We start from the raw sequence: 14,024 nt of genomic DNA on the forward strand, positions 1-14,024 counted from the left end.
TAATATTGTGGTTTTTTATTACATTAATATCCATTCTCTACAATTAAAACTATACTATTACCAAAATACCACATAAATGCTGTTATGTACTGTACCATATATTGTATCTACAAGTTGAATATATTTCAATTCAAACTAAACAGTATAATTATAAAAACCACAATATAATTAAAAAAGTGAAAAATGATTAAATCAATACCCAAGTAAAAAAAGTATGGATTAATATTTAAAAATAAGTAATTTTATAATTTCATACTTAAATTGTAAAATATACTTAACTTTAATAATTTTAAAATAAATTGTGTACATAAAAGTATGACTACCATTAAACTTATGAAAATTATAATTATTCAATAAATGAAAAAAACGTTATTATAGTTTCTAAGTATGTATTTATTTATTGGTTTTATAATATTAAATCTAGATGTTTATTTCACAAATTAAGTTTTATGATAAACCTAAAAATGAATCAAAAGATTCTAAAAACCATTAAAAAATGGAATGAAATTATTATTAATTATAATGTTTATTCTTAGTAGTATTAATTAATATAGCAACTATATAGTTCTAAAATAATATTACTACATTCTTCATGTTAATGTTTTATTTATTCTTCAACAGCAGTCGATGCAGTATTTAAAATAACTTCAAAAGAAAATGGTGCAAATGCATAACCAAGTCCTTTGTAAAATTTGCTCTGGAACTCAACCCTAAAAAATATATATTAAATTAATATTTTTGTATTAATATGACATAACACAATTAAATTATAAATTAACTATGTATTAATTAAAAAATAAAAGGATACAAATACAATTTAACAACTTCTTCAAATAAACATTTTAGATGCAACTCGAAAAATTATTAAATAATAATTAATTTTATAATTCCTTTTAAAATGTAATAATAAAAAATGATTTTACCAGTGTAAACGAAGTGTATGTAAAAATGCAGAAAGTCCTTCCATCAGCACAAGAATGCCTACTGTTAGGATTGCCCAAAAACCAAAGACAAACCACAACCACACTCCACCTATCCATGAATTCAATATCAGACCTTTGGTCATTACCATACTCCATAACACTTCAGATAATTCTAAAAATGTTATAAAAAAATTAATTTGTGTTAACATACAATGAATAGCAAATATTACAAATAACTATATATAACTTACGTGCATGAGCTAAAGAAAGAGCCCATAAGCGAAGGTATGAAGCTGTATGACTCACAGATCCAAGAACATATTCAATTGTATGAATGCCTTGGTGAATAAAAAGTTCACCAATCTCATTTTCGTCGTGTCCGCCAGCTGGTGGTGGTGGCTGTTGAACTACTCGACCAGCACCTTCTGCATCACCATTTTCAGTTGTTGCATGGCCATTAACTAACTTTAAAAGAGTAATAAATATAGTTGATTTTTAATACTTAATATATACTAATATTTTTCATTTTATTTAATATTATAAAGAACTTACTTGTACATGTTTATCTTTCTGTTGACGCATAATATATATGGGTTTGGCAAGTAACATAATTGGTACACACAAAAGTGCTACAATGACTAAAAACTTTTGTAAAGCACCCTACAAAAAATATTAAATATTTATAAAATAGATATAATATTTACACAAAAACCAAATAATGTAGTTTTTATTGTATGTATTTAAAAATAATGCATTAAGAAATATATTTACCTGACCAGAAAACATGTAAACTGTATTACAATTTTCTAATGCAACAGCATCTTTGAATAATACCATATTAATAAATGTAATTAAAATTGATGGTGCACATGCAGGACTATCAGGAAAGTCTATAAACATTTTCAATTATTAATAATATATATCATTAAATAGTTGTAGTAATAAGTGCATACCGTTTTGTGGTCCATATGATACCCATTTAATAAACATCAATAACACCATATAAAAGAATAGGAATGTCAAAAATATTACTTGTGGAATAAAATCACAATAAATGGAAAGCCGATCTTTAAAATATCTAAAAATTGAATTGTGTTAAATAATATTTTATTATGAAGATGTTAATCAATAAAAATAAGAGTATTTTAATATCCTTACCTATAATTGTACAAACTTAGGCTAACACCACTCAACATGTGTAATACACCAATTATAATGGAAATTTTCATTTTATATGCATTTAAAAACACAATTTTGTTTAATGCCAACTAGAAAAATAAATATTAATTTTAATATAAAACCATTAAATTTTAGACTATTTAATATTATCATTTATTTTTTTACCTGCCATACAGGGTCGAGTCCTACTGGATACGGAACTTGATCATACTCTGATGAATTAGAAGGATTTATCTGTAAATCTTTATTGCTCATCACAGTTGATTCATTGTAATTTGTATGCCAATGTGATCCAAATAAATTTAGAGATTTAGAAAAAATATCATTGTATATAAAACCAGTATACATAGAAAAAAGACCCATAAGTAATATTATGTAACGTCCAGCAAAGAATATATTCCATACCTAAAATGATTATGATTATGATTTAGAAAACTTTTAATTTTTATGTATTTATGAAGGATTTTTATACTTCATTGTCAGTTTTTTTTGCAGCTAATGGTTTTTCACGAAGTACTAAGAAAGCAGCAAACAAGAACATCAAACATCCGTGGCCAAGATCTCCAAACATCACAGCGAACAAAAATGGAAAACTGATTATGGTATATGGTGCTGCAATTAAAAAGTAATATAAGTGGAATAATATTAATTGTAATGTAAAAGGATATCACAACACTAAAAAACAAGTTTGCTTAGATTTAAAGTATATCAATACCTAAGAAATATGACGGTCTCGCATTTAAACACTAATTATTCAATGAGATACAGGCGTTTGAAAGTATGCGTGTGACATCATAGAGCCGAAGTCAGAACAGGGGCGTATATTTTACGTACAAAAGTGTCTAAATTCAATCGTTATATATAATATTTTCAAATTTTTTTTATGTAACCTTAAATGTTTTTTTTGTGGTTATAACACTGTTTTTTTTATAGTAGATAAAACTATTATAATCAATTTTGTAAAATTTGGTTTGCGTGGCAATATAACGCAAGTCGCAAACTCAATAATTTTACTAAATTATAATTTATAATATGTATGTAACAACAAGATATATCATGGTATAATTACACCACCGTCTTAAACACATAAATATACTTAGGATTATGAAAAAAAAAATTCTGAAATACTACTTTAAGTTATTCAAATCATAATGTAAATCAAACTACTTTTACATGTAAAACATAGACTGCTCAGTCATCAGCTCTATGACGTCACGCGGCTATTCATCAACTCTCATTATCTCATTGAATAATCATTTTTTTAACTTTAAATTTTTACCAAAATGTTTTTCATTGTGTTCATTACAATAATACACCAATAAACTTAAGATTAAAAAAAAAAAAATTTAGTGTTGTGATATCCTTTAAATATTATGAAACTTACTTGGATTTATTTCTCTGTAACTAGCAATTCCATAAGCATCAACCAAGTTTTGGAAAGCACTTGTAAATTTATTTGTTCTGTTATAGGTTGGTGGATCTTCAAATGTGTCCATTCTATTTAATATGGGTGGTACAGAACTACCACTACGTTCCTAATAAAATTTTAAATTAAAAGATAAATTTCACATTAATTTGTTATAACTTTAAAAAGACTTACAGTTCCTCTACGTAAAGCCAATTGTATAGTTTCAATATCAAGTAAAGGTACCCAGCATTCAGCAATTAAGCATTTCTGTGTTACATCCAAATTAAATAAATTTAATGTATGATAAATTGCTTTGATCTTAACGACTTTAATAAACCAATTTTTTATGTTTTTAGCAGCAGCAACAAGCACACGATGACGATGATCTTGTGTTTGACCCAGTACCTATAATATATATAAAATAGTTTTACTAAAAACTTGACATAAAAATTAAAAATTACATACAGTATTTAAATCTTCAATACGTGTCATAACTCCCATAGCCATTTCACGACGTTGAGATGGAGCTTCAGGACATGGGTATAATGTAGCACGAAATCCTTCACATATTTTACGTACTCGAGACTTCAGTTGATCGCCTTGAAAGAATATTATGAAAACAGATTTGTGAACTTGATCTCCCTAAAGTAAACAAATATTTTAAATAAAAAAATGTATAACCAATGTATATAATTTATTGTTTGATAGTAACTTATTTATGTGAACAGTAACTTAATTTGTAGAAATGAAATCATATATTATGTTTGAATCTAAACAGACCGATAACTTTATTGATTCAATATTTATCTATCATTACTCATTACCTTTTAGAGAAGTGCAAAAAATTTAATCTTTAACTTTAATATCTATTAAGGTAACAAAGTGGACCTAGGTGGTAATTTAGAATTCAAAAAAAAAAAAAAATTAGTAAAACAGAAAATTTAATTTTAAAATGATTTATCATTGAATCCCAATTTAATATATATACAGTGACCTACTCAATAATGATATACACTCAATATCTATTGTATGCCAGAACAGTTACCAAATTGCCCACTTTTTTTTTAAATTATAAATATTGATCAATTATTTGTTCTATTTATTTAAAAATAATTATTTAATTTATACAATTTTTTAAAAATTATTTCATTATAAATATTATTGATCATGATTTATTTATTCTTACAGTTGATGGGTCTTCCAATGGAGTTTCAATTTCTGCTTGTCTCAAAAATACATTTCCACGACATGCACGCCATAACATCCTCTCAAATGCAGGAATTCTTTCACGTAGTATGACTCCAGCAACAAATCTTTAGTTTTAAAATAAAGTATTAGTTTATGAAATAAAATTTAACATTTATAAGACATATTAAAGCATTGAAGACAAAACCATATTAGCCAGACTATTAAAATTGTAAGTAAATAAAACTAAGATTGTGGTGGAATGATCAATGTAATTTTCTCCCATTTACCAATATCTGCGCTGGACCTGCAATTCTTCCATGTATTCCACTCACCAACTCAGAAATGATAGATTATTATTATAGCATTTATGAAATAATTCAAATTATATATTAAAAATAATTTATCAAACTCTCACAGCAAAACATAAATGCCCTTAGTACAAGCATGTTTTAAAAAAAAAAAATTATATTTTATATCTAAACAATATAAATTTTATTTAATCATAGTTATGTTTTGTAAATATCCAATGTGTAGTTGTGTATATAAATAATAATATCAATATAGATACATACCCCAATTGCACTGGGCCAGCGTTGACTTGACGTGCTATTGAGTCATCACTAATAAGAGCCCGCGTCATTGATTCTGTTGGGTGCAAACCACCCTCTTGCTATTGTACACCACACACACACACACACACATATGGTCGTAAAATTTGAATAAATGTTTGATTTTTAAAATTATTTATAAGTTGTATTAAATCAGAAATTATCTTTTTGGTATTTATTTAAGGTTAATACATTAAACACGGAAGTTCATAAAATGTTTAGTCAATTTTAATTGATAAAATATGTATATTTATAATTTTAAGGTTAATATTTTACTAAGGTGTATATTTATAATTTTTAAGTTTTATTTAATATTTTGATTTTTAATTACCTATAGTTCAATATGAAAAAAAATGATATATTTTTTATTCATTGAATATCTGGGTTTTGTTTTTATTGTTATAACTTTTTATAAAAATATTGATTATGAAGGAAATATAGTAATTTTGTTTTGCAATGATTTTATAAGTGTAAAAGCAAAGCAGTGAAGTATAAGCATTGTTTATGAAACCCGCATTAATTTTAACATACCATAACCATTTAACCACAAACCAATATTATTTATTATTAATATTCAAATAATTGTATTAGTCAATTAGACAAGCATGTATATATATATATGTATTTTCCAATTAAATATATAGCCCAAAACTGTTCAAGATAATTTATAGTTTTAAAGAACATAACATATTTGCCAATTTACAATACAATTAGAAATAAATATTAAATTTTACAACAGTTTTTTGTTGTCACCAGGAAACCCAGGTCCAGTCAAACTACACGGCAGCATCGGCAGCTATATATTGGGTATTTACATATGTGTAACCAATATGTGTCTTTAAATATCCTCCACCACAATCTTATTTACAAACTAACACAATGCAATATATTATGTTTTAATGATGTTCATGGTTAGAAAAAAATACATTCACGATTATAGATAAACATAATATTAAATAGCCATTAAAAATAGAATAATGATTTCCAATCATATTATAATACACTATAAATAATTTTAAAATGTGATTGATTCATTATAGTATAATATTTACAAATAATTATTTGTTATCAGTTATACTTGAATAGTTTTTATGAATATATTATAAAATAAAAATAAAAACAAGTAGAAACTTACTTATAGGGAAATGCTGATTGAAAACATTTTTTATATAGTTATAAAAATGTAATCCTATAATATATTTTACCATTACTATGTATTTGATACTTCAATCAAAGACGGTCAGAAAATAAATGCCCATTAGTGTATTTCCTATCATATAATAAATATAAATTGAGAGCTTAAAACTGGTTTATAACAAGCCAAGTAAGACTTTGGTTTTTCAATTTTTCAATAGTCTAACTATAACTGAAATCACATATTTAAAATGAGATTATAAAATAGTAGAGTTAAAAATGAAACAAAATTGGACAATTAAAAAAAAAAACAGTTCACAAAACTTACAAGAACATAGAGTATCAAGTGTGTCAGTACTGTCATAAAAGGATGAATAATTAAACTGGTTTTTAAGATCTTGGTTTTGGCTACAGTTAGGCTTAGGCTTGTTTTATATGGGCGCATACTGTATATGCATATTTTCGATTACTTTGGTTCAAAATATATGCGCCACTCCGACGATGGCGTGTTTCCTTCGCCAGTATGGCACAATGAACTTAATCAATGTAAACTAATAACGCACACATACGATATACGCCTATGTGAAATGGGCCTTAAAGTAAGAAAATGAAAATAAAGATTTATTCAGCTAGTTATAAGCAGATTTCCAAAAACCAGTTTTAAGTATTGTTATAAATCTATGTGACTATATTATAATATATAACATTCAATAAGTATAAATAAATAAAACAATTGAAACAACTTGAATTAGAAAATAAAGTCAAATCTATTGCAATAAATAGTATTGGAAATATTCTGATACTGACTTTTTTCAACTTATAAGGAAAATATTAATATTAATCACTAAGAAAATTCACAAAATGTTAAATCAGAACGAGTCAATAAACACACAAAATCATAATAACACGTTCAGAGAATCTACCTAAAATAGTAGTTCCCAACCTTTTCTGGTTCAAATTTTGACTCTGATTTTTTCAATATTTTTGAACCCCACATTAACAACCGAGCAGAATACCTAAATAATAGTTTTATATTTATAATCCCACAGATTACATGATTGCATTGGATAGAATATCAAAGCATACAGCAATTAAAACCAATACTACATATGAAAATATTGTAAAACCGTACCCTAGTTTGAGGGCTTGACCGCCGGCGCGAAGTCCTTCTTCGCCTAGCAGTGTCACTTGCTCGTCCTCCCGATTTGGGTCAGCCATCTGCGAAGCAACCGCGGTACCCATTTGCTGTTCAGTCTGGCAACACATACACACACGCGCGCGCATAGGGACGACATACGGACACACACCACCCCACCAGACAAATATTTTTGTTATAGTAAGTATATGATAAAATGATTGTATGAAAAAGCAAGCATCAAAAAATATTATAAATTACATTACAGTATTTCTGAATAAATAATATAACTATTTGCTTTAAAAAAATATAATAAATAAGTTTAATAATATATAAAAATGGTGTTGAATCAATGTTACAGAACTTTTTAAGTATAATACAATTTTTAATGCTTACTAGTAAAAAAAATTAAGCAAATAAAATAAGAAGCTTAACTAGATAATAATAAATATAATCAATAAAATAATAAAATAATTAAAGCAGAAACTTTGTATTTCAAGTTTCACTTTTTACAATAGGGTAAAGTAAACAAATGCTATGAAAGTGATTATTGAAAATAAATATAATTTGTTTAATGATTTTAAAATATAATTTAGGTTGCTTATAAATATTTTGAAAAGCTCAAAATGGATTGTTATTATTAAAAATATATTTATTTTCGCAATGACTAAACAATGTACTTCAATCATTTAAGTTTAAACTTGTATAAACAACTTATATTACCCACGCCAAAAAATGCATGCTTTAAATGACAATTATCTTGCCATGTTGACATAATATTTTTATACAGTTAATCTTTTCATGAGATGTCATGTATTGCTATGAAATGCATGCATAGGATTGAAAAATTAAAATTTTATTGATAAAGATTCATTTTTAATTTTAATTTTAAATTAATATACTAAATAACATAATAAATAGTAACATGATAATATAATTTATTCCCAATATCATTAATATAAATATAAACAAAATTATTAGCATTTAACTATAATGAAATATAAAAATTTTAGATAATAGTCTATACCAAAATTAAAAATATTAATAGAATTTTATTTTTTTGATATACAGTCAACATTGCCAAACAAAAGTTTAATATATTTACAATACTTAGGCAACACACCACTATTTTTTTTTTAAATAGGTCATATTTCCTCGCCACAGAATAACATATATTCTGTTATTTTACCTCCACCACATAATATATAAAATCTCCATCATTTTTTATTCTCTTATCATTTCACAATCAACAAAAAGAATATAAAAATAAATATTGAGCAATAACTTATTTCATCAGTGATATAGTTAAAAGATAATGAGAGTGCAGTTATGTTAACTGTACAGAAGATGCAAACATGCAAATGATAAGCAGTAAAATATAGTTTATAGAATACCTAATAAAAATACTATTTAAAATAAAAAAATAAAAAAATTTAAATATTGACAAATTTTAGAAGATTGATAAATGTATCTAATAAAAATGTAATAAAGAACTGGGTGACTACTATAGTTTGGATAAATATTTTTAATTAAATAAATACAATAAATAATACTTTTTAGTTATCTAATAGAATCACTAATAAATTTCAAAATTTGTTTTAAGTATAATTTAATTCAAACATATTTAAAAATGTACCAATTAAATACCTAATTAAAAATTAATATTTTTTTTTCTGTAAGCTAAATAGAACATTAAAAAAAAAACTACATTTGTGCAATTAGCAAATAAAGCTCAACTTGATAATACTTTCAAGCAATTCAAAAGTTGAAAAAAAAATACTGATCAAATCATAAGAATAAAAAAAAAATGCAGTGAAGTAAGAAAATGATAGAAACCCAAATGAAAACTTTAAGATCCAATTATGGTGAGGTGGTTCCTGTTTAATTTGATGTTGCCAGATACTGAAACTTATGAGATCATTATAATATAATAGTATATTATTTTTTATAAAATCTCTAGACAACTAGGTACCATTCATTTTATGGAAATATTATTTTAATTAGCAATAGGCATAAATGCATATTTAACTAATCTAACAATTTTTTATTTAATTTAGGTATTGATGATTATTATTATACAGTAGAAACCTACTTAGATAACTTCAAATATTTATTTTAAAAATAATAAGTTAAAAAAAAATTACCTCATCAAAGAATACTTGAGTTTTTCGTAAGATATGTTTGAGCTCTGTTAACTCAAGAAAATTACGTTTCAAGGCTTCAGCATTATGATTTACTTCTCTCAACTCATTTTCTAATTTTTCAAATGTAGCCTAAAATAAAATGTACAAACAAAATAACTTTTAAATTATATAAAAGTAATAAGATTAAATATCTAAGGTTCTAATTATTTATTTGATTGTATTGGAAATATATTTTTTTAATTCTTATTATCTTAAATTATAAAACTTAAGTAGTAAGTAATCCTTAAGTGTAATAGAAACAAATATAATATAGGAGTGAAGGTAATGTAGACTTATAGAATAAAAAATATATATAGATATATTATATGCAATAAACTGATGAATTACTTCAAGGTCAATCATTTCACGGGGCTGAGGAGCTTCGGGATTTTCACCCGTATCCAACATGGGTATTCCATCCTTTTTAATCTCCTTTTCCAAGTACCGCAGTTTACGTTCCATTTCATCGCAGCGGCGCACTTCGCTGACAAACTTCCGTTGAAAAGCGTTGACATCAGGATTTAACTAAACGTCGAGAAAAAACCAAATGGAAATGGGAAAAAATACGATTAAAAAAAATTTAGAAGAAAAATTTAGTTGTCTTATTATAATATTATATACATACGTCCCGGAACTGAACCAATCCCAATTCTCCAAGTTCAGATACGCAGGCGTAAGCAGCTTCGCTCTGCAAAAACAACTGGCACAGGGCCATTTCCTCGCTGCGGAACAGCGATCCCATGACTACGGTTCGGAGGTGCGCGTTCTCCGATACACAAACGACTTAGCAGCCCTGCAGTCGTCGCAGATTTTTTACCTACTCGGCAGTGGTTGTGATGTTCAAAACTTGTCGCCGGACGACAATAGTCAATAGTCAATGGATATTAAATAGATGTTCTATAATCTATACTCCACACGGGTGTGGCTGACAGGCGGTTCCTACTCTTCCTACAAGCCACAATACTGCAATAGTAGTAGTACATTAGTACAGAAGGCGATGGGCGATGCGATACGCGGGCTAGGTCAGAATATTATCTCAAACATTATTTGTATCACAGAGCGTACCTAATAACAAACGACAATTCAATTATTGAAACTGTGAAAATGCTGCACTGATAAGTGATGTGCTGTGGTGATATCACATTTCGCCAATTTTGATATCGAAATTTAGATTTTTTAATAATAATATAAATACATTATCTAAGTTGTACGTTTCTTAAAAGTTTAAAGAAAAGCAGTGTTAAAAAATTAAGTTTAATAACAATAATAAATATTAAATAACTATAACCATAACAACACAGAGTCTTGACTACCGAATTCATAAATCGTCCATCTGTGTAATAATTTTATAGACCATGTCTGAATACGAATCTTTCGGCGGAGGACGTTTGAAATTGAAAAATGATTCAGGAATAAAAAAGTATGTAAACCTTAAGTATAATAAGTATTAATAGGACGATTTAGAGTATTACTTTTGTGTATCAGAAAAAAAATCTAGTTTTTTTTTTCTTCAAAATGTATAGCATTTCTCATAATTTAAAAATATAATACACAATTATAATCGAGTTTTTGCGGAAGTAACAAAAGCCAACAGTTTGCAAACTTTAATAATTTCTTTATTGTTTACTGATATGACATATGAAGTTTGTTCTACAATCCAAAAAGATATTTTTATTAAAATTATATCTATTATCAGAAGTACCAGAAACATTTAATCAAATTAAAACATGTTGGTTAGAGATCGGAGCAAATATTTTATTATTTTAGTAAACATTAAACAGTCTTGACATAAAATTATTACCATAGCAATTTTTAATAAACTGTTTGCTCTTGGTAGCCTCACAAAAACACGCTTTATACTTCGATGTAGTTGTCTAATCGTATGATACATTTTTAATACCATCTAGACCCATGTAGGTCAGCTTTTTATCTTCATTTTTTAATTAACAAAGTTAAAGAATAAGTCAATTTGGTGTGAAATTACAGTTAAATAAAAAACCTGTTAAGTGGTTAATCATTCTGCTGTACATTAAGTATCGAGTATATTTCATCATTGAGTAGATCATCATAATAAATGTGTTAAACTTGAGTTAAATAATAAATCATAATTTATTATGAAAAACCATTCTTAGTAAACACTTTCTGACTTTTTGATCATTAAAATTATCAAACAATTATTTTAATAATAATATTAAAATTTTAACAAATATTCTTGTATTTTTTCCACCCAATTATTTTAAAAATTACTGAGAAGTTTCTATTTTTGACCCACCAAGATATAAATTAGATTCAATTTACTACCAAAAACTTCGCTCAAGATTGATGATTGGTGTATTTTTCATACTAAAATGTGTAAATAAGTGAATTAAAAAAGGTTAGGTCATTGGAATAGTATACAACTAAAGATTTTTCTATGATGTAAAATGTAAATACTAGGTAAATATGATATGTTGCTTGCATTAAAATTTATTTTTGAGATGAGCTATAAAGAGATTTGTTTATTCTTGTTTTATCATTTTATAGAAAAAACCTATAACTTCAAATTATATAAATAAACAGGCGTTATTTTCCAATTTACCTTTGCATAGTTGCATAAACACTTATTAACCTTTTCATTCATGCACTATAAATAATAAATATTGTATATTTTCTATGTAAAGTAGGTATTCAAAACTGCTATGCATTGTGACACGTCAAAGAAGCTATTTCATATTTATAAAGATTACTGATTATTTAAAAAAAGATACATTAGACAGTTAAAAAAAATATATGTTATCCTTTTTAAATACATACTTAATATCATTTTAATATTTGCTTTAATCCTTTCAGCAATCCAAGTTAATATATGACTTAGCATAAATCATAATATGTTCATAGTATTAGTTAATTTACTTAATTTATTTTATACATTTATTGTTTTAATTTAAATAGAAAAAAGAAGAAAAGTAAAAATAAAGAGAAAACAATAGAAAAAGTGACTAAAGGATTAGAACAGGAAAAAGTATCCAAGGAATACCATGTGCCTTCTACTAAGGCTGAATTAGCCTTCATGAAACAACAAGAAAAATTGGTAGAGTATTTTTCATCATTAATTTATTGTCATATCAAGAATCTAATAGTATTTAACTAATTTATTTCTTATTGAATAATTGATTTTAGCAAAAAGAAAAAATTTTGAAAATTGCATCAACAACACACAAACAAAGAGTCGAAGAATTTAATCGTCACTTAGATAATCTAACTGAACATTTTGACATACCAAAAGTTAGTTGGACAAAATAGAGTTATTATTCACTCTTGTATAATTATTTTTGTATACTCGTATTGTAAAATTGAAATAATGTTTTTTTTTATTTAAGTTATAAATAAGTTACAATATGTATTAGCACATACACAACTTTTTTATTAAAATTATTTGTATTTGTAACTACTAAATTGTATTGATTGGTTAAATTAAATTAGTCAAAATAAAATTTTCTTTGAAATAATAATCAAATAACAAACTACTATTTAAGATTCAGTAGGACGAGGGGGACAGAAATAAAAAATACTCAATAAGACAATAATCCAAATTTGTTTAAAGTTTAAATTAATTTTTTGTAATAATTTATATTATTGATCATTTATCAGATAATGTGTTATCAATATTTGCAAAATATGATCAGTTTAAGAGTCATAAATTTGTAGTACATAATGCACATTTTGTAATTTTCAAATACACATCTAGAAGACATATGTGTAAACAAAAAAAATAAAATAACTATGCTGTTATATTTCTGTTTATTAAAAAATTTAATTGACATTATTGATTCTTCAAATGAATTCATTTAGATATCAAGTTTTACTATTTAACATAAAATATAATATATGATTGAACTTAAATCTTTTTTATGTTCTTATAAATTCTAACCTTTAACTTTATTTTTAAAGTGGTCATGAATATTCCAAATTTCATTTGTTCTTATATGTGATGTTTAACTTCCTAGTACTGTACTTGTTGAACATAATACACAGATTTGATTTAAAATAAAAGTTTCAATATCTAAATGCAGTAGTTTTCAACCTTTTTAACCATGCGGCACACTTCATCTCATACAAAATGTCGCGGCACACCAATCCATGTAATATGTGAAGCATATTTTATATAAATACCTATATAAATATATAAATACATACTAATAAAACTATTAATAGATTTTTCGTGGCAAACTTCAAGAGCGCTCATGGCACACCGGTTGAAAACCATTTATCTAAAGATTTGATGAC

The 14,024-nt window shown here is 25.6% G+C and overlaps 2 protein-coding genes across 5 annotated transcripts; one reads left to right on the plus strand and one right to left on the minus strand.

Moving 5' to 3' along the window:
- Positions 1–377: 377 nt before the first annotated feature.
- LOC113554551 (V-type proton ATPase 116 kDa subunit a) lies at positions 378–10,746 on the minus strand. 4 transcript variants are annotated; one of them, XM_026958442.1, is made up of 18 exons: positions 10,384–10,746; positions 10,107–10,283; positions 9,720–9,848; positions 7,573–7,694; positions 7,364–7,456; positions 4,697–4,823; positions 3,976–4,152; positions 3,703–3,915; positions 3,487–3,637; positions 2,575–2,714; positions 2,268–2,507; positions 2,082–2,191; positions 1,877–2,001; positions 1,695–1,813; positions 1,476–1,583; positions 1,175–1,388; positions 924–1,095; positions 378–710 (listed from the first exon to the last, which is right to left on the minus strand). In XM_026958442.1, the coding sequence occupies exons 1-18, from the start codon at positions 10,498–10,500 to the stop codon at positions 608–610; spliced, it is 2,637 nt and encodes an 878-aa protein (XP_026814243.1). In that variant the 5' UTR covers positions 10,501–10,746; the 3' UTR covers positions 378–607. The 4 variants fall into 4 exon arrangements, with proteins under 4 accessions (XP_026814243.1, XP_026814240.1, XP_026814241.1 ...); XM_026958439.1 differs by lacking the exon at positions 7,364–7,456 and having other exon boundaries at positions 10,384–10,745; XM_026958440.1 differs by lacking the exons at positions 7,364–7,456; positions 7,573–7,694 and adding an exon at positions 5,271–5,368 and having other exon boundaries at positions 10,384–10,744.
- A 175-nt stretch (positions 10,747–10,921) lies between these two features.
- Positions 10,922–13,531, plus strand: LOC113554552 (protein FAM32A-like). The gene is made up of 3 exons (XM_026958443.1): positions 10,922–11,178; positions 12,690–12,828; positions 12,918–13,531. Exons 1-3 carry the CDS (start codon positions 11,114–11,116, stop codon positions 13,038–13,040), a joined length of 327 nt encoding a protein of 108 aa, XP_026814244.1. The 5' UTR covers positions 10,922–11,113; the 3' UTR covers positions 13,041–13,531.
- Positions 13,532–14,024: the final 493 nt, after the last annotated feature.

Source organism: Rhopalosiphum maidis, chromosome 2 (genome assembly GCF_003676215.2).
Source record: "Rhopalosiphum maidis isolate BTI-1 chromosome 2, ASM367621v3, whole genome shotgun sequence".
Classification (NCBI taxonomy): Eukaryota; Metazoa; Arthropoda; class Insecta; order Hemiptera; family Aphididae; genus Rhopalosiphum; species Rhopalosiphum maidis.